The following is a 21,095-nucleotide window of genomic DNA, read 5'->3' on the forward strand; positions in this document are numbered from 1 at the left end:
TTTTATATTGTGCTAGACAGAGCAAGTGGTAAGAATGAAACAAAAGGAGGGCATGAAAGCTTTGTTGGATCATTTCCCGTTTCTATCTAGACAAACAAACCACCCCTCTCTCCCAAAGGTGATAAAACTGTGGCAGCTGCTTCAATCATAAGTGTAAATTCTACACCACAGTTCAACATCAGTCTGCACATGGACTCAAACGCTACAGCGCTTTGAACTTTTCCTAGGTCCGGTGTTTCCATTTATTTCAGTGGACAATCCATTTCCAGAGCTTTTACTTTGCTTGAGATGGTAATGTATCGCTGGAAACACTGGTTTGTTTAGTTTCTAAATCAAAGTTATGTTGTTATAAGGCAGTAATTCAGTTTTAAATGATGCCCTGACATCCAAGATGCAATCATTCTGACAAAAAAATAGAGGAAGCATTAAATCAAAAACAAAAATAATAAAAAGTCTCTTTTCAGAAAATTTAATTAGTGTCACAAAAAAATCCCCATTTAAAAAATGTTGCTTAAATCGCCCACATAGCAGAGCACACAAAATTATCTGACCCTTTCGCTATCCATCCTGGAAAATGAAGTTTGATTTTCACAGCAGTTAGCTTGTCCAGTTCTTTTAATGTACAGAAAGTAAACGTTATTGAAGAATTATTAATGTTTTTTTATGGAGATATTGCGTGTGTGTGGCGTTGATATGATTTTCTCTCTGTCTTCTTAGACCCTCCAGTGCCCCGAAAGATGGAGTACCTAAGGTAAGAAGTAACTAAAGTTAACTGAAGTTGACCTGAAATTCATTGTATTTATACTTTTTACAACAGGTAATTAGTAGTGAGCATGTTTATTGTGCCCTTCTGAGATTATGTCAGAAAACACATCGGCTTGGCATGCATTGCTGCCCTGACAGGCCACATGTTACCGCACCTCTTAAACTCGTGTAGCACAGGCATGACTTTCATTCATACATTAGTGTGAAAACACCTTTTGATTTTGAAGTGTTTTTTGTGCAGTGCTTTTGAAAATGCTGGTTTACATGCATGCATTTATGGTGGATTTGCTGTATTTGCATGCTGTGTGTCTCCACATTGATCCAGGACGAACCTCAAGAAATCATTAAGCCTGTGCCAATCACTCACCCTGCCACGAGCACCGCATACACCAAGCCATCAAATCAGCCCAGTGCTGCATACAACAAGACAGCCCGGCCTTTTGGGGGGAACAGCAGCGTGGTCACAGCTTCCTCCCCGGCTGCCCCCACCATTCCCTCACAATCATCCGCTTTCAAGCCAGCTGCCCCTTCTCAACCACCACAGCCTCCGTTTCAGCTGAAGTCGAGCCTCCCTGCCACGGACTCCCCTCCTGCCAACTCGGTTCCCCGGCCCAGCCCTGCTCGCCACACCTTCACTTCCCCGTCTGCCTCTTCCTCCTCATCTAACTCCTCTTCTCCAGCTAGAGTGACAGCCCCCTCCTCCCATCCTAATGTCCCACAGCCCTCCGTCTATAACACGCCTATCAACCTCTACTCCAACACCAATGCTTGTGAGGCGGTCATTGGACAGAGACGCGGCCTTTTGGAAAGCCAGGGTCTGTCCGAGCCCTTCAATGGGTAGGTACCAATCATCAAACCCGGTTCCCATATGTTTTTCTTTATGTTAGGGAAAGTGAAAGACATCATTGGGTGGAATATATGTATGCTGTGTGCTTCAGTCCAGAAGGAGTTGCGGATCATAGAGGCCACAAATTAGCAGGCATCTTTGTGTTACAGTCTCCCGAGAAGAAAATCAAATATTCCACTCTGCTCTTCCTATATTTCATTCCTTATTCCACCTCAAGAAATCTGTCTCGCTTGGAAAGCTAACATTGAAACAGCCCATCACCTATCTGCTCCCACACAGCTGCACACAAGGAAATTCCGAAGCATGCCGCACATCTTGTTTGAATTTTCTGTGGGGCAACCGGAGAGGGAACGGAGTCTAGACAACCTGCTAACTGATGCTACTGCCGGCCTATCTATAATTGACGCTGTGGTTCTCATTGCTGCCAAACACACAGTCTGTCCAACAGGCTCTGCTGGTGCAACACTTGTTTCTAATTAGCCAGACTTCTGGTGGCTCTGGGCTTCTAGAGATTAGGGACACGGCTAAGTTTGGCTGGACTTGGCTTCATCAGCAGGATCTGGCTCCCTGGTCGGGTCACAGTAGACTGAACTAGGCTAGCTAAGTATTTTGCCACTTTTTACCCTGTCATCTGGAAAAATAGGTCCCAGATATCTGTTTTTATTGGCTTTAAGTGAGCAAGCAGCTTCACACTTAAATACATCTGCGAAACCCACCTCTATCTGTATGTGTTTCACAAAGTTACAGAGGTAACCTATTTGTTGCAGCATGTGCGTTTGCGTCCTGATCTGCATGCTTTGGTTGTGGTTTCTGTGGATTTGCTTCCTGCACATTCTCTCAGAAGAGTCTTTCACTAAAAGGGCATGCGTTTCGGAGTATGGTTGATTTCTCAAATGCTCTATTCAAGCTCCTTCTTTGCTTCAATCCTTTTCCATTTACCCTTCTTTGCCCACAGGAGGAAGCAGAGACAGACACCAAGTTAGTGTTGTGAATGATAATACATCTGCTGCAGTTGCTTTCTAACCATGTGGAACGTGATTACAGCCTTCACATCTCTCTGGTTTATGATTACCAAATGACAGCATGCTTGCACCTCTTTGAGCTAACCCTCACAAACCTCATATCCGTGCTCTTCCACTTACAGTACATGCTCATTTCATGGTCCAAACAAACTGTGAAACCCCATGAATAATCTCTGAGATGCCACAGGACACCCAGTGGGGGTCAGCTCATATTCTTCGTTTACTCTCTTCATGAAATATGGCTCTGTGTTAAGCGGATACTGTATTTACAACCAGGCCCGACGGCACACTCGGCTGTTCAAGTCACCAAGCCGTGCATCTGTCGAGCTCCATCTGCCATTGTTGTCAGTATGTTTATGCCAGAAATTGACTGCTAAGTGCATTCTGCTGTGGCTGAGAATAGGCAGCTATGTGCTGTCTTTGATCATCCTTCACCCCGAATCACCTGACACACAGAAGCAAATACAAAGTTCAAATGCTGGGACTTTTTGACATGGAATTGACTCATAGTTTGGAACAGTTCTTGAACTAAACTGTGGATGTAAACATGTAACCTCAATAATAATGCATTATAGAGTACCCTCAAATTATTTAAGGAAGAAAAGGTGAGCTTTCAGTTTCAAAGCACATTACTCCCACCTTGTGGTGAGATGGGTTCACTGTCACTTTCATCTTTCACTCAGTGTTATTACATTGCAAACAATGTAATTTCTGCGTTTTAATATAGTAAATCTAATTGCTTAAACAATTAAGATGCTTTGTTATCTGGTTCCCTCTTTAATAGTGAACCTCAAAAAAGTCCTAAGTAAGTATAGATCAGAACAGTTTATTGACTTTAGCATATAAACCGTGCAGTGTCATTCAGGTTGCTGAGCACTTAATGTGACTTTTGAATTTGTTGTTTCTACCTTTGTGCATTTTTCCATCACTCCCTTCTAATTGCTCGCCCGCAGAAGTCCGCCTCCAGCTAGAGGGAGGAGGTCATTGTGAAATCTAAAGGCTGCATCCATGATTGAATGTGGTGCACTTATTGCGTAGTACAATAATATGAGTACTGTGTGTGTTGGTCGTTACTACTGTGTTCATGTTTACTTACGTGTGTAAGAACTGGCAAACTGGCAAAACAGCTGTTTTTAGCAGTGATGAATATCATTGAGTCCTTCCATGTCTGTAACGTCATTATGGTTGATCTAACTGTACAGGAAACTCAGTATGGAGGAGCATGCACTGAGCGATGCCAGCAAGAAGCGTCTGATTGAGGACACAGAGGACTGGCACCCGCGATCTGGCACCTCCCAGTCCCGCTCTTTCCGTATGCTGGCCCAGCTCACCGGCACTGAAAATGGTGTGTACCGATCTGTTCAAAGGTTTAACGCTCAGCAGAAACATATTACAGTGTGTATGTTTATTTTCTAAAGTGTTGAATCTGACTGAACATTTTTCTGCAATATTTGAGGAAGTGCCTGAGTATTGTATTGCTCAGCTTTGTATTTCTGTCAGTTCATTCTAAATCTATCAAACCACTTTAGGCCGGAGCACATGACAGATGTATCCAAAGGTTCCCAATTTTATGGTAATCCTTTAGAAGCTAATATATGGCTTTAATTATGTCCCTGCTTTATAATCGTATTTCTTTGCCTCTTTAGATTAAAGGGATACCGTTTATTTAGTCATTGTACTTTAAGAAGGCTTTCATCACTGTAAGATTTCAATTAAAACATGTTATATGACCGTTTTGAGTAACGGTGACATTGATGGTGACACAATCAGATGGTCCCCCTTCATGCATAGAAGATGTGTGAATATGTGCATGGATCTGCTTAACCTATACAGAATATAATTTACAGTAACTCGGTTTTTAGAATTAGAATGAAGTAAGAGGAGAGATTTAACCGTCTCTTTCTGCAGAATGATGTTACCAGACTGGTGTGTGATATGCCATGTGCTTTGAACTTTTGACGTATATTCAATGTGCCCGCTGTTTCTGCAGCTGTCAACAATTTGGGAATATGTCCAGGACGTTGGAGCAGGTTCTAGTTTGCAGGGATTAGCATTGCTCATTCAGTTCTTACCCTGACGAGATGAACATGGAACAACATGGAGCAGAGATAGAGCTGCAGCAAGTAGCAGCATTGTCTTTAACAGTTACCTTTTATTCTTCATTTGACTTTATTTTTATTGGTGTTTGTCTTTGTCACTGTTGCAGAGTCCGTTCCAGAGAACAGTGGAAAGAAGTAAGTAGTTGGTGTTTTTTTAAATAATCAAATTCGGTTTGTGGTTGTGGTTCACTCTCTGTCTCTGTCTTTTGTCTGTGCGTATCATAATAATAATAATTTTTTGATTATAGAGGTTTCGTATTCAGAGTTGGCCCTCAAAGCACTCATTTAGGCGTGTCTTGGAGCCTGTGATTCATAGCCTGTAAATCCTGATTTCCTGATCTTACGGTCCCACAGTATCACGCTTAATTTAAGGCTTAATTTAGAGAAACCTCCGTGAGTGCTCTCAGGAGAAGATGGTTGACAGCCTAAGACTCAGCACAGGCTGTGACTGTGCTGTCCTCAGTCTTAAATTAATGTAATCCCCAATAAACTCTGTCTGCCTTCCGTACCAATCAGTGTGTCACTCACTGGAACCTGTGGGTAATTATGCGATATTGTGGCTAAAAGCAGCCCCGCCAGAAGGAGATTCATGCTCTCTTTCATCTCTCAAAGAGATTTTGAGGGCATATTAAACATCTGCCATGGTTTATAATTCAATACACATCTGCAAGGAAAAAATATATTGTACTATTTTCATCTCCAACTGTGTTATTTGTATTATTTCTTTGCTGCTTTTGCTATTTTCTGCCTAATTTATCAATGTGGTCTCTCTTGTGTTTTCTTTTTCTTGTTCTTATTTTCTTAAAATGTTCTTAGTTTCTTCTTTAATCTTAACCTTTCCAATTTTCTCTTCATTTTTCTCCTTTCATCCTGTTTTATGGGGCAAATCAGAGCGAACAAGTTGGACCCAGAAGTTATAACACAGAAGTACAACAAGCTGAGGGATTGGCATCATGATGTTTCAGCACACATGCTCAATGTGCAGTAGGCACATTTTGTCTTGTTTAATGTTGTATTTATTATATTTTGACCACTATAAAAAATGCATTGCTTCCATTTACAGACTTCATTTGTCACACTATATAATGGCTTCTTATAAGTACCAATTACAAAATTTAAACAACACAAGTAAAATGTGAATGAGAATTTTTGAGAGACAGTGTAAAAAAGTGTTTTAAGGGACATATTATCCTGCTATATTTAGTTATATGTAAATGAAATGCCGGCATGCAAGTAAAAGTGTCAGTATATCTCAGTGTACATGCATACATCTCTGTAACATATTGTTTGTCCAAGCCTCCTCTGCTCTGCACACTTCCTGTAATCTTATACTTAATTTTTCATTATTTGTCTTTTTCCTCTATTGCCTTTACTAACCAAATAAGTTTCATTTGTTCGCTTTGAATAATATTTTCTCAATAAACTGCTTTCTTTCTTTTCTGTTTTTGCTTTGCCTGTTTCTTAATCTTTCATTCCTTATTTTCTTCTTGCCAGGCAGAAAAAAGTAAACTTTTCAATTAGAGATGCCCCATAGCTGAAGGTCTATATGAAGGTATCAGTTGTGCAGGTAAAACAGGCCTGTATAGCACTAATTTGAGCATTGAGGCAAAAATGTACATTGTTCAAAGTACCATCCAATATGAATCATTTCTGTTATCGGCACCGTTTATACATTTCAACCATGAGAACCATTTCTTTCCATAAATGTAAACACAGTATGATCTGTTTTCCATTAAAACGGCTCAGGTTTCTCATCATTTTATTTTGGTACACACACAAAAGCAATAAATGTATTTGCACGTGGGAAATAAAACATGTGGGTGATTTGCATTTCATTTTCTAGTGATGTTTCTCATGTCATTCATGAGAGAACCATAAATCCTGAGTTGACAGCACATCGGCTCTGTTGTTAGTAACATGACGTGTGCTGTTGCTGAAAACCCAAACAGCCTCAGGTTAGAAGTTGTGAACCTGTCGGTGCAAATCCTTTGCTCAACCGGCCTATCTGGGCAGCAACACATAATGGTAGCTGAACAATATTGTGATTGTCGGGTTGATTGTGATCTTCTCAGCCCTGTTGCACCTACAGTGTATAAATGTGTCAAGTCTCTGTTAACATAAAGGATGCTTCGAATAGGGAAGAATAAAATATTAATAGAGAAGCAGATTAAATCTAAAACCAGTACAAAATGTATTAAATGAGCATTAAATCTATCTGAGAAATATACGCAACACATGTTCAGCCTTTATGGGGTTTAAACTCTTTGCGTTCCATTTAGGAGCCCTCGGCTTGAAATGAAAGCTGTGAAACTTAACGAGGGCTGGGCACTAGACACACTAGAGCGTCTCATTTTCCACTAAAATATGTGGTGGTACTTAACATGCCGTGCTGCGATGGAAAATGTGTTTCTGTCTTTGCGGTTTCAGTGGAATAAAAGCAATAACCACTACTTAAATCATACCACTGGTCATCTCCAGAAATGATTGGAGGGTGAGCTAAATGTACAGCAGATACTAATGCATCACCACCTGAAATTGTTTCCTCATGACGGTAATTGACAAACCAAATGGGCTCATTTGAACGTACCCCATAATTGTGCTGATTGTTTGCATGTGTCACTGAGATTCCGACCAACTGATTGTAAACGTTTGTACTTGCAGTCGACCAGATCACACTAAGTATTAGTCTGGACTGGAGGTCCAGAACACAGCAAAAAATAAATACCACATGAGTGACAGGCAGATGACACTTGTTGAAGGTGTGTGTGTGTGTGTGTGTGTGTGTGTGTGTGTGTGTGTGTGTGCGTGTGTGTGTGTGTGTGTGTGTGTGTGTTGTAATGAGTTATGATTTATAGAACATATTTACATCTGTTTTCTAGTGATGCAGTTGACAAACACACTCCTGCTGTGCACACCTCGGCTGCAGCCAAAACATTTTCCAAATCTGCAGCATCACCCAGGAATGGCAACAACGTCCCTGCTCCCACGTTTAAGAGCCCGGTGGCCCAGAACAAGCCTTCCTTCCAGCCCGGAGGTCCAACAGGTAGAGGAACATTGTTGTGTGTATTTTGTGTAGTGGCTTCTTTCAGCCTACAGAGGGCAGCCCCATTCTTTTAAACCACTGCTGCTCGGCCATAACATTTATTGCAGGTTTAATATCTGACACTAAGCCATTTAAGATTATGAGCTCTATAAAATCCAGAGGTATTTTGTTAATGAGCTCATATTAATGGCTTTTCCCAAGACCCCCTTAGTTAAATAGGTTGTGAAATTGAGAATTATGTATTTTATTTTGTGTGAAGGCTGCTCTTTAAATCCAGCAACCCCTGCCACAAGACCTCGAGCTGGTCAGGGTAAATATTTGCTGAAAGGTATCAGTAAAGGGCTCATTATTAGCAATGCTAAGACACAAGTGTGCACTCATACAAGAACAGATGCACTATGTGCCCTAACGTATTTCCCGAGAGTCCTTTTTAAGAACCGGCTGCTGAAAGGTGCCACGGGGAGAGAGCTGGAGAACCCACAGTTGGTTCTCTGTTGACTGTGTTATTTATCAAGTTAACACATACTTGAGTTCAAGTAAACAGGCACATATCTCATAGTGGCCGTATGCAATGTGTGGAATGTAACCTTTACATTTATTGACATGAATGAATCATTTTGGCACTAAACTGCAACAACCTTCTAAAGTCAGAAATGAGTGGAATATGAAGGCCATAGGGAAAAAAAATATTTTAAAGATGCTATAATCACATACAAATTGTACACATTGGGGATTTAATTTAAATGCAATAGTTTATCAGAGCGACTTCTTTGCATTGCTCTCCATCATGCTGGCTCTGAGTTCAGTGAGACAGAACAGACAAAACAGAAATTTCTGTCTTATTTAATGGGGCTCAGCCTCCAATCGTTTCTGTTGCCAAAGGATTCGTTGAAAATATTTTAGCCCCACTGACAGCTTGTCGCCATCCGCCTCATTGTGCCAACTGTCACACATATAAGGCTAGTAGTGTCACTGAAAACTATTTTGATTCCAGCCAACTTCCCTGCATCAATACCCCATTCATTTAAATTGGATGTGTTTATCTATTCTTGGTATTTTCTGTTATGCATAGCAATTATATTTTCAGTTAAACATCCGAAGAGATTTTAGAAGGTCTAAATGTTGTCTCAAAACAATCTCCATACTGATACTTACTACTGGAGAAATACACAACATACAGACTACTTGGACTAGACCTAGTCAAATGTGAAGATATTAACTCTATAATCATTGGATTAGCATTAAAAAATATCCCACATATGCATGTTTTAGATTGAAAACTCCTCCAAGTTTGCTAAGCCCCTCAAAAACACAAATAAACACCTGCTCAGGAAGTGTTGGGCAATTTGGATATTTTAGATATTTTATATTTGTTAATTTCACTGGAAATTGATGGTGTTTTTAACAAGAACAACCTTTCAAATCAACCAACTAAATACAAATGTCTGAGAGAATCTTTGTGTCCCTATTTAGAGCCCATATTCCTCTCCATCACACTCACTCTCTAGTATCTTTCTTCCTGTTGAACTCACTCAGGCAGTCTTCTCACATCCCTGCTACTGCCCGCTCTGTTTATTCAGTTTGTTTGCTCTCCGTTTCAAGGAAATTTAGGGAGCTCTTGCCCTTTGACCTCCAAAGTCTTTGATAGTGGTGCTCTCTTTCAATAGTGTCTCTGTCCCCAATGTCTTTACCCTCGAGCCCTCCCTCTGAGAAACAGGACTGACCTCCATCCTGGATGTGTCGTTTTACTGTGAGAGAGAAGGAAAAGTTGTGCATCCTAAAAGTGAGGGGGGGGGGGGGGATTATTTTTCCAGGTGTCTCCTCTGACTCTGGGAATGTGTTGTTTCCTCTCAGTGGTAAAATGTATCCCTTGTCTGGGTTGGGTGGGGTGTCTCCGTCCTACACAGCTGTCTCATGCGTCAGGCATGGAGGTTAGAGATCATCAAATAATACTGACAACACAAACCTAAACTGTGCACATGTGTTCTGCTCAAGTTATGCAAATAACTTACAAGATAGAGGATCAGGGGAACAAAATCATTATTACGTCAAGCATTGTTTTCATGGTTGGCTCAATTGTTGATCAATTTAAAATGTTGGAAGGGATATTTTGTCTTTTACTTTATCTACTATACTCTGCTTTTTTCCCCATTTGAATACTGACCCATTATTTCTTCTCCTGGTTTAGGTTTCCTGAAGGTTGGAGCAGCTCCTTCATTTGGCAACGTGACCAACCTGCCCAAAGGTCCAGATCGGCCCACCCCACAGCCACACCCACAGGACCTCAACTGTGTGGTGCAGCGGGCTGAGCACATCCCGGCCGGGACTCGCACCCCAATGTGCAACAAGTGCAACACTGTCATCAGGTAAATAATATCAGAAAGACTGCATTCACACTCAGAACTTTGGGACAGTTGAAACATATTTCACTGTATAGCATTCTGTATACAATTCTACAAAACTGCATAATTTCCTTGTAACTCTAATTTCCTCTGTCGCTTGTTTATTCTTACAAGGGGCCCATTCCTTGTGGCCATGGGCATGTCATGGCACCCCGAGGAATTCAACTGTGCTCACTGCCACTCCTCTCTGACAGAGAACGGGTTTGTGGAGGAGAAAGGCCAAGTGTACTGCGGGCATTGCTACGAGCAGTTCTTCGCTCCCACCTGCGCCCGCTGCCAGCAGAAAATTCTGGGGGTGAGGGACAACACTGAGGGGAGATTGTTCTTTGTTTTGTTTAGAAAAAACAATGATTACTGTCCTTTTTAATTATATTTAAGCTTTATTTAACCAAGATTAGGCCAATTGAGATCCTGGCCAAGAGATTTAGGATGCAGCATAAGATACAAATAAAAATGAGACTGTGAACAGATAAAAAAAAAAAAAAAAGAACAGATTCTACAATACGTAGCCTAACATACCAATGATTTAAAGTGTAGTACAAACCACACTTCCAAAATATCGATTTAAGCACCGTAAGATTCTGTCTCCAGGAGTTTGAAAATGTAAAAGCATTCAAAGAAATAAAAGCATGAAGGTAACAACTTCAACACGCTGTTCCTCATTAATTTCTTCAATTTTCTCTGCAGGAAGTCATGAATGCCCTGAAACAGACCTGGCATGTGTCCTGTTTCGTCTGTGTTGGCTGCCAACAACCAATCAGAGGCAACACATTTCACATGGAGGATGGACAGCCATACTGTGAAATAGGTACAGTAGGAAGCACATAACAGTAAACTCAATGTTTAAAAAAACAACACGTGTGCAAACAGACAGACATTTTGGCAACATGCTGTTCACTCAGACTACTACAAGCTGTTTGGGTCCAGTTGCAATGGCTGTGATTTCCCCATCGAGGCCGGGGACAAGTTCCTGGATGCTCTCGGATTCACCTGGCATGATACCTGCTTTGTGTGTGCGGTAGGTCCAGGAGACAGTTTCACTCACAGCAACAACGAATAAGCGAATGCTGAGAATATTGTGAATATCAACACAGCTCTGAATAACTTTGCTTTTCTCCACAGGTCTGCTCTACTAGTCTGGAAGGTCAGACGTTCTTCTCCAAAAAAGACAAGCCTCTGTGCAAGAAACATGCCCACACTGTCAGCGTCTGACCTGCTTCTCATGGGGGCAAAAGGCCTTTACAGCAATTTATATTTCAGTCAGATGTTGATTATTTTCAGAACTAATATTGGGTCAGAGGTTCCACTATGAGCTTTATTTTTGCTCTCATATTGTTATGTCATATCAGTTTGAATATGCAGGAGTACATTTCAATACACTGTTTGCCCTTTGCCAGTTGACGTGTTGCCTGATGGGCCTTTTTGTTTCACACGGAGTAGGATAGTCTATTGCAATGACCTACTGAGCCCCTCGAGGGTCACATATTATGAATACATATTGATGGGGAAAGGTATGCTCATAGTTAAGCGAGTGAAGGGTTTAGAAATGATGATTATTTAACATTAAGGGGGTATATTATTTATTTGTAAGCAAGGATTGCTCAGTCAACACGCGTTCTGGCAGCAAAAAGACTTCTGGCCTGCAGCATAGAACTGGCAAATTTTAATATTATGATGTTATTTTTGTATTGTTATAAAAGTATGTGGTGTGTAACCATTGCTAGTAAAAGAAAAAGAAAATAATAACGTCTACAGCAATGTGAAATGAGTTTAATTGTTAAAACTGCATAAAAATGACATATACAGATAAAGTCTGGTTATTACAGAGACAACCCCTTGATGGATTGAATGGTGTTGCTTATGTATGATTTGTTATCCCTATAGTTCAGGAGTTTCATGCTTCCAGTGAATACCACCATACAACTTTGCTTCATTAATTAAACTTGCTCCTTGCATGAAATGCACAGAATTTGAATTGCTTTTGTTAAATATGGAGGAAGCGAGCCCTCTGCTGTTTTCTACCCATCATGTTGAATTTGTTGATCACGTTTTTCTGATGTTTGATGGAATTTGTCCAATTAACACACAACAATGCAAATATATATTTCAGCTTTCCTTTGTTAAAAACATAATGTGTATGCAGTTGTATAATGGATCTTTCATTGGACATAAATAAAGCACCTCTCTTTCTCTCCTTGCTTTCAGTTCAAATAAAAGGGTTCAACATTGATATTGAAGCTCATGAGTGTCATATAACCATACTGTAACATATGAATTGAGGCTAAGGCTTCAATGAAACATTAATAAGCAAATACTGCATTGATGTGCTCGTGTGTGTTTGCAAAGAAAGCACAGCAGAAAATCACTTTTTTTATTTAACTTTATTGGTATGCATATTTTGCATCCGTAGTTGTGACAGTAAATATTCAGAGGCGGTTAGACAGGCACCAGCATGAGCTTTACTTGCAGGAAGAGGGAAAAGTACACATCTCCATAGGGACAGGAGAAACACACACACACACACACACTTGGCGCACTATTTCTTGTATGATGACAATTCATTTCAGGCACATTATTTAGGAATGAAAGACAGCAGGAAACACACACTGAACGCTGAGTAAGTTGAGTCGTTATGTAAACGCTGTGGGGAGATAAAGTACCTGGAGGACCAGAGCAGTACTGACGCGCACTGCTCCAAGACGTCGGAGGTGGGAGCTGTGCGCATGACGACGACGCGAGATCTACCAGCCTCAAATAACGCGTGGTGCACTTGGAAAACTCTGCAACACAGAGGCACTTATTGAAATAAACCAGAGCGAGATCAGAGTTCATATCAAGACGAAGTGGGATCTTGTCGAGCTGCTTTTGAAGCGAGAAGGAGACGGTAAGGATACTTTGCCTTGAAAGAAGAAAAAAAAGAAACCCCCAGCAGCAGCAGCAGCAGCAGTGTGAGCTGCAGCTGAACTGTTGCTGTTGTGATTATCAAGCTTCCCTCAGAGAAACCAGAGGGGACCGAAGCCTGATTTGTTTTCCGTGCTGCTGTTCATTAGAATTCAACCGAAGAGCTTGCTTTGCTGCCTGCGCTGAGCTTGATGCGGGACTCCAGTCGGTGTTATTGCTGTGATGATGGTGATGGTGATGGGGACGATGATGCTTATCAGTAATTGGTGCCTTGATCGCTGCTTAGTACATCTTAACGTCTGACCCGGGGGAGTATTCCGATCTGCGTTAAGATAAGATGCAGTTGAGTTTAAAGCTTTGATGGATTGACATTGATTTGAGCTGAACATGGTGAAAGTCATGAAGGTCTGTCCTTGTGTGTATATATATATATATATATATATATATATATATATATATATATATATATATATATATATATATATATCTATCTATCTATCTATCTATCTATCTATCTATCTATCTATCTATCTATCTATCTATCTATCTATCTATCTATATATATATATATATATATATATATATATATATATATATATATACGAGTTGTTGGTGCTTTATTATGACTTTGAAACATTATTGGTGTGCTGGATGAAACATTCAAGTCTTCATGGATTAGTAGATGTTCAAATTTCCATTTTCCATGTTAACTTTAAAGTTGAATTGTCATTCCAAACTGGATCATTTGATATGATAAAAAGCTGCTAAATGGACCTTGTGGTGAGATTGTTTCCTCAACTTCTGCTTCTAAAGTCAAGATGTAACTGTAAACCTCAGCTGTATGATGTGATTTGATGATTATTGTGCTCACTTGTCAGTTAAGATTAGGATTATGCTCATCAGTGTAGAGAGAGAGAGGGTTAACTACAGTGCAGGAAAAGGAAAACCCACTGTTAGTGTTAATGTTTGGCAGCTAGCTAAAGACTCCAGTGCCAGGCGGTGTACAGTGGCATGGCGTCAATGGCAATATTTGACTGTTGAATGCATGGCACAAAACCTCTCTGTGCTCTGCTGTGGATCACCAAGCGTCTGTGAACCAGAGCTGATGTCTGTGACTCACTGATGTTTACATCAGCATCTCAGAGTGCAGAGGGCCCCGCGCACTACCTGCTGCACCTTACTGTGCACGTCTGTGGTGTTGTCTTTAAATGCACCAGCCAGCCTCTGACTCAGGACAGAGACGCTCATTGAAGCAGCGCTAAGTGAGTGTTTTGGGGTGATGTTAAACACACAGAAAGCGATCAAACCACCACCCTGCAGTCCTTGCCCTGACTCTGCCCCTGGCAAGAGCAACGCCCGTCATGAGGCTTACACGATGGGGATGACATGTCAAGTGAGGGTGCATGGCAAGGCAGCGCTTTGTGGTCTACCACAGACTTTGGTGTGTGTGTGTGTGTGTGTGTGTGTGTGTGTGTGTGTGTGTGTGTGTGTGTGTGTGTGTGAGAGAGAGAAAAAAGTACCAACATTTGTCATGTTAGGCCAAGTTACAGTAACGCCATGAAGGCCGGTCTGTGAGATGGAGTCCTCACAGACCTCTGTATGGAGTAGAATGTTGGCTCATGGTAATCCAGGAAAATGTAGATCTGAAACTGAACAGCACTTTCCATCTGTACACTTGTGGGCTTCTTAATGGACTTTTATCCGTGGTGAAAAGTGAAGGACGATGAGATATTTCCAAAATATGGGCTTGATGGAAATATGGCCACATAAAATTGTGAAACTGACCTAGGAGAAGAATAAAGTAACTCTGTAAGTGGATTATAGGATTTATTGTTTTGATACAATGCCCTTAAACATGAAATTAGAACAAGCACGTGTTTTTCTTTTAAAAATATGACACAAATAACTTCACAAAATCTTTTTGCAAGAGGAAACCAGATCCTCTTAGAGACGGCTGTCCATGTGAGCATACCTGCACACATAAGCACAGATACATGCACGCTCATCCAGAGATCGTCCTCTACTCTGATGCACACAAACACAAGAACAAACAGTCATGATCAGTTAGATACCGGCCTGGACACCGCAGTCTGGGTTTGTCCACAAGCTAAACTTAGCAAGCTGCAACCCCTCACCCTAGTTTCCTCTCTTCATAATTACAGGAAACGAGTCCAGCCAATCAGAGAAGAGATATTTGGTGCATATTAAAAAGCTCAATGGGAGCAGTATTTGAAGACTGGACAGGTAATGACCAAGTATGTCGCAGGGGGAAGAGAGGTTTTTCCTGAAAGATTGTTTGCTAATGAGGAGTGCTCGGGTTAGTCTGTGTGAAAGCAAAACAACACTAACGTTTTCAGTTTATCACCTCACACTCCAGCTTTAAGCAGGACTGTCAGACAGACTGTCTCTCCATATACTGGAGCTCCACCATACACACTGTCACTGACACACACTGACTCTGCTCTATGTCTTTTCCAGCTGCGAGACCATTTCCTTTTAGTTTCTTTTCCTCGATACACACACACTGATAGAGGAGCATCTCATATCACGGCTTTCTACAGGTACAGTCTGGCTTTTCCATCTATCATTCATTCACTGATTCCTGCTGTGGTTGGCAGTTTTTCCTACACACTATCACAATGTACTGTATCTCCCATGCACACACACACACACACACACACATACAAACCAAAGGAGAGATGCAGCCATACACTCCTATTTTCTTTGTAACAACAAAACTGTCAACACAGACGTGGCCGTTGATGCAGGTCTGTGCTTGGTTTTTTTCCACACAGACTCGTCTCCCTCTGGAGGATAGAGAGTCTGAGCGAACACTTTGTGGCCAAAGTTCTTGAATATAAATCAAGTTAGAAATTCTACTTTGAGATAAACTGATCTCTGAGAGTATTATGCTGGGCCTCTGGCTCCCATCAGCTAGGAAGTACAGGCGTAATGCAGCTGCTCTTGTTCCACTTAGGAATAATCTTCTTCTTACCTGAAGGCTCCTCGGGCTCTTTGACAATTAATTCAGCGGCCAGAGCTAAGTACAGATCTCCCGCTCACCGTTTCATCTGTAGTCGTTGATGAGAGACAAATGCGGGCAACAGGAATTACTCAAAGCTGCAAACTGCTCTGCTCTTTGCCTGGGAGGTCAGCAACCATGTGAGAGAAAGCCGACATCCTGTTATTAGAGAAAGAGAGGCAGAAAAAAAGGAGAAAGAGGTACAGGATAAGTGGGGGGATGATTGAAAATCGAAGAACAGAAGAGGATAAGGGGTACTTTGCATGACTGGGTGAAAGTCAAAGTGGGGAAGTGACCTGAGCTTGAAATGTAGTCTCAGTCCTTTTCGGTTGTCGATGGGAGACATATGAGCTCCTCCTAATAACTCGACTTGCTTTTCTTCCAGAGAAAGACGAGTGCTGGAGCTGTGGCAGGGTGGTGACAGGATGCTTTCTGATGTCCTATGCTTGGATGGTGAGTCAAGCTCTCGGGCTCTCTCTCTGTTGTTTTTCAACTTTGTAACAGTTGCCATGAATTGAATAACAAAGCACTTATTTGTCTGCAATTTATTGAGACTGATAAATGTCAAACTCTCGGAAGCTTTGATTTCACTTGATTTCCAAACCAGTGATATTGTGAAGAAATTAAAATCTAAAGCTAAAAGCCACATTGATCAAAATAGACTTGGGTGTTGATTCTCCTGCAGTAGAGGTAGTATTTGACAGGACTGATCCTGTGTGTGTGTGTGTGTGTGTGTGTGTGTGTGTGTGTGTGTGTGTGTGTGTGTGTGTGTGTGTGTGTATGTGTGTGTGTGTGTGTGTGTGTGTGTGTGTGTGTGTGTGTGTGTGTGTGTGTGTGTGTGAGATTCCGACTCGGCAGCAATTTGCCTCCAAAGTGGCAAGCTAATTGACTTTCTGCTAAGCATGTGGATGGCTATGTAAAATAAACCTCACTGACTATAATAGAATCCTGTTTTCTCCACTAAAGTATCAACGTCAGACACGGACTCCGTCTCCCCACTGGAGTGCCGGAAATGAAACAGATCAACATCTGATAGAGTATAGTACATTTGAGAAACTCTCGGAAGCTTTGATTTCACCTGAGCAATTTACTGTAGCAATGCAGGACTTTAATGTCTTTCCACGTGTATAAAAGATGGGACATTTGTTTTATCTACCAATGCCCAACAAAGGATTGTATTCCCCCAGCTATTTCATCTCATTATGTAGCGGATTTGGCCATTTTCTTCTTACTGTTGTCAAATGGAAATGAATATATATATATATATATATATATAAATATTGAGACATTTTTAGCACATGCATTAAGTGCATTGCAGAACAAATGCATTATTGGTAGTTGAATACGCTGTATATTGTTGCCCCTTGATTTCAACAGTGAGCAGGTGTGCTGCATCATTTAATTAGCATTCCTTTTACATTAAGCCATGAACTTGCCACTACAGGACCCGCAATAAACGGCAGAATATGCTGACACAGCTCCAACGGCAGAGGTTTGGCGTACAGTCGGGAGCCGAACCCATGCAGGGTAGTGATAAATCGAGTTACTGTACCTAAGAGAGGACAATAGCAGCCTGTGTATGTTGGGAGAGGCCGGCTCGGACTCCTTCTGGGACAGTGACCTGCTGGCAGGGAAGTGAAGAGGGCCGAGGCCAAGCACCGGTTTGAATGGAGAGTAACTCACACCCGCAAGGAATGTCAAGAATCCGTGTGTTAAAGTTCACACTGTATCACCATCTGCGGCTGGATCCTGGCAAATAAAAGACAGCTGTGTGTGAGTCCGTATGTGTGTGTGCGCATGCACGTGAAACCCAGAAGATAATAAAACAAAACAATATTATGCAAATATCATTACTGCATTTGAAGTTTGTTGCTACAAAATGTTCCGCACATCTTTTAAGAACTATGTTTACAGTTACTCAGCAGATATTACAGTGTGCACACAGTCTCTCTCATGCTCAGGTTCACATGCATACCTGACAGGCGGGTAGCAGGCAGGAGGTCAGCCCATAATTATGCCATAACTTAATGGTTTATTAAGAAAAGACGGGTCAGAGAGACCACCCACTGCAGTCACCTGTTCCAGCGGAAAGGGAACGTCTGAGATTCAACACTCTTTGGCGTGTTAGTTTAGCGCGATACCCAGCTGTGACCCAGTGTGTTATTTTGCTGATACAATATTGGCTCAAGGTTACTGGAGTATTCTTTGGGACACTTGCTTAAAGTTCATTATTCCTTTATATCTGTGTGAAGAAGGGATTCTGTGTTTCACCAGACTCAAAACATATCAAAGTGATCTCCCTTGACAGTTTTGATCTTTCAACGGACTGATCTGCAAAGCTTAGTTCTGTACTCTTGCACGTCTTCTGAGCCGTAGACCTTTATTCAGCTCCGTATCTGATTCTGCAACTGAACCTCACGCTTGTCCGCTAAATAGCAAGTGACAGCGAGTGCCACTCAGACTGCGAGAGGAGATGGAGAAACAGATGAAGCCAATTTCTGTCTTGTTCATGTTTTCCGGCTGCTCCGCCTTGTGTTTCTGATGACAGATTGTGAAATGGCTTTCATGTGTGCGTCCCCCACAGATTCGGTCGAGGGCAGGCGGCATTCAGAGTCGTACCTGTGAGGCCCTCTGCAGGGAAATGTGCTGAAATAAGAGCTTTCCATTGGAAACCGGTGGATAGAGGCGGCTGAAGAGGATGCTGCAGTGACATTTCAAAAGAAGCTGCGTTTGCGTAGATCATATCAGGTGAGTCCACCCTCAGGGTGACATCTCTTAAATAATCTGTCCACGCAATACTACATCATATCCCTGTGTTGGCATTGCTCAAGGATCAGGGAGGATTAGGGAGCCAGCCAAAACAGGTGACAGGTGACACACTCATGTCAACAGCTCCTGAAAAGGACTTTAACGGTGTATTAACTTAGTTTACGATTGCAAACAAAAGGTGAGTCATGTGACTGTAGCTTGCGTGTCAGTTTGGGGTAGTCGTCAATCCTTAACTGACTATGTGGTGTCTGCCACACCCGGTGCTTACTTAAATTTGTGACTGCTGTAAGTGTTTTGGCACGTGCTTTCATGATTTTCCAGACTTTCCCCAGTGACATGTTGAACATTTCTTTTCTGTTTGTTTACTGACTGGTTTTCCTGCGGTTTGGCCAGAGGCAGGGATAATTTGTCCTCTTTGGAGCTCTATTAGGTGTCTTGTGTTACTCTGACAATATTAAAGTGCAGATGGTGAAACCTCTTTTTATAGCTATAATTACTGCTATAGTGACATTTAGCCTTATAAGACCCACCTTGGAAGCACTGTGTTGTAATTGAGATTTAAGCAAAGGTGTCAAAAGTATTCACATTCATTACTCAAGTAGAAGTATAGATACTAGGGTTTAAAAATACTTCTGTAAAAGTTGAAGTATCAACTCAAACTTTTTACTTAAGTAAAAGTGTAAAAGTACTGGTTTAAAAACTACTTAAAAGTATAAAAGTAAAAGTAATGTAAGGGGAATGTTTTTTTTTCCATTAAGGACAAACTCTTAAGCCGCGTCTCAGGGGCCTATAGTGCACTACCCCACTTCCCCCAAAACAATCATTTTTATAAAGGCCATATTGACTATAATGTTTTAAAATGTTATGTTGAAAAATGTGGGATGCACTAGGATACCCGTTTCAGCTGCATATATGCCCATTTAAAATGATCACATTTTATTACAATGCAAATACATTAAAGTACCATATGTGTACTACTGAGCATTAACATGCGTTTCATGGAGCGGAAGACATGGTAACTAGTTGCCTATAAGTATTGTAATAGTGCAAAATAGGCGGCGGCGGCGACTCCGACACAAACACTTAAAGCTGTGGTTCTCAAACTTTTTCTGTCAATAACATAATTGTGTGACTCATCTGTGCTTTTATAAATAACAGAATAAAGAAAATTGCAATCACTTTCAAGTAAATCAGATTGCCCCATCAGACAATGTTTTGTGTAAGTTCTATCTGTGCAAAAAATTACTCATATTTAGTTACTACTAAATAGCTCATTGTGGAAAACAATAAGCTTTTAATTTTTTTTGTCAAAAAAAACCAAATAAGTGCAGATATGTGAGCCATCAGGTTGTATCAGTATTAGTGGCTGCAGTGAGCTGCTTTCCTCAACACATATGTTATAAACGGGGTTGTAGATTTGATACGGCATCTCTCAATTCATGCTCAATATTGAGCTTAGATCTGTTTTTTTATTTTTTGGAAACGCAACAGTAGGAAAAGACGAGCTCAAGGAGCTCACGGCGTCGCGTCAAATCGCGCATGCGCAAGCGTAACCCGTTAACGGCGTACCGTAACCATTTACCCGAAAGTACAGACATTTGTCCATGTATTTATTAATGACTTAGTTTTATATCCGTGTACTTTGTACTTTTGTAATATGTGAAGCCAGCAGCTCATTGTTGGTAGAAGACACGAGCACTTTGTCTCGTTTCACCTGGAGCAGGAGAGCTGCTCCGGGTCCAGAGAGCTGCTCCGGTGCGAGGAGAACTCCGGTTGCTGCTCACAGGAGAGCTGCTGTTGCATCTTCACCCTGGGAACGTTTAAAACGCAGATATAGCGGTCTGCTTTTCACGCGACATATTTGTCGACGCTCTCTGTCCGCTGGTGTGTGTGCTCAGTGCTCACCTGTGTGCGCGCGCACGTATCTGTGGGCAACGGGGCGGAGAGGTTTTTTGTGTGTGTTTTTGAACGATGACAAGCCGGAGTGAAAACAAACCAAAATGAAATAGTAACGAGGCTATTTTTAAAATGTAGGGAGTAGAAAGTACAGATATTTGCGTGAAAATGTAAGGAGTAGAAGTAAAAAGTCATCTGAAAAATAAATACTCCAGTAAAGTATAGATACCCAAAATTTCTACTTAAGTAAGGTAACGAAGTATTTGTACTTCGTTACTTGACACCTCTGGATTTAAGTTACTTCAATTATGCACTTTGTACGTGGTAAG

The 21,095-nt window shown here is 41.4% G+C and overlaps 1 protein-coding gene across 1 annotated transcript in view; it reads left to right on the forward strand.

Moving 5' to 3' along the window:
• Positions 1-12,370, forward strand: part of pdlim5b (PDZ and LIM domain 5b) — a 32,572-nt gene extending 20,202 nt beyond the window's left edge. Inside the window, exons 4-13 of the mRNA XM_079235517.1 lie at positions 718-751; positions 1,091-1,602; positions 3,837-3,979; positions 4,841-4,868; positions 7,613-7,776; positions 9,965-10,142; positions 10,293-10,473; positions 10,866-10,986; positions 11,081-11,196; positions 11,301-12,370. Of these exons, the coding sequence (XP_079091643.1) occupies positions 718-751; positions 1,091-1,602; positions 3,837-3,979; positions 4,841-4,868; positions 7,613-7,776; positions 9,965-10,142; positions 10,293-10,473; positions 10,866-10,986; positions 11,081-11,196; positions 11,301-11,390 (1,567 nt within the window). The 3' untranslated portion in view covers positions 11,391-12,370. The remainder of the gene's footprint in view (positions 1-717; positions 752-1,090; positions 1,603-3,836; positions 3,980-4,840; positions 4,869-7,612; positions 7,777-9,964; positions 10,143-10,292; positions 10,474-10,865; positions 10,987-11,080; positions 11,197-11,300) is intronic.
• The last annotated feature ends 8,725 nt before the right edge of the window (positions 12,371-21,095 follow it).

Source organism: Taurulus bubalis (genome assembly GCF_910589615.1).
Source record: "Taurulus bubalis genome assembly, chromosome: 19".
NCBI lineage: Eukaryota > Metazoa > Chordata > Actinopteri > Perciformes > Cottidae > Taurulus > Taurulus bubalis.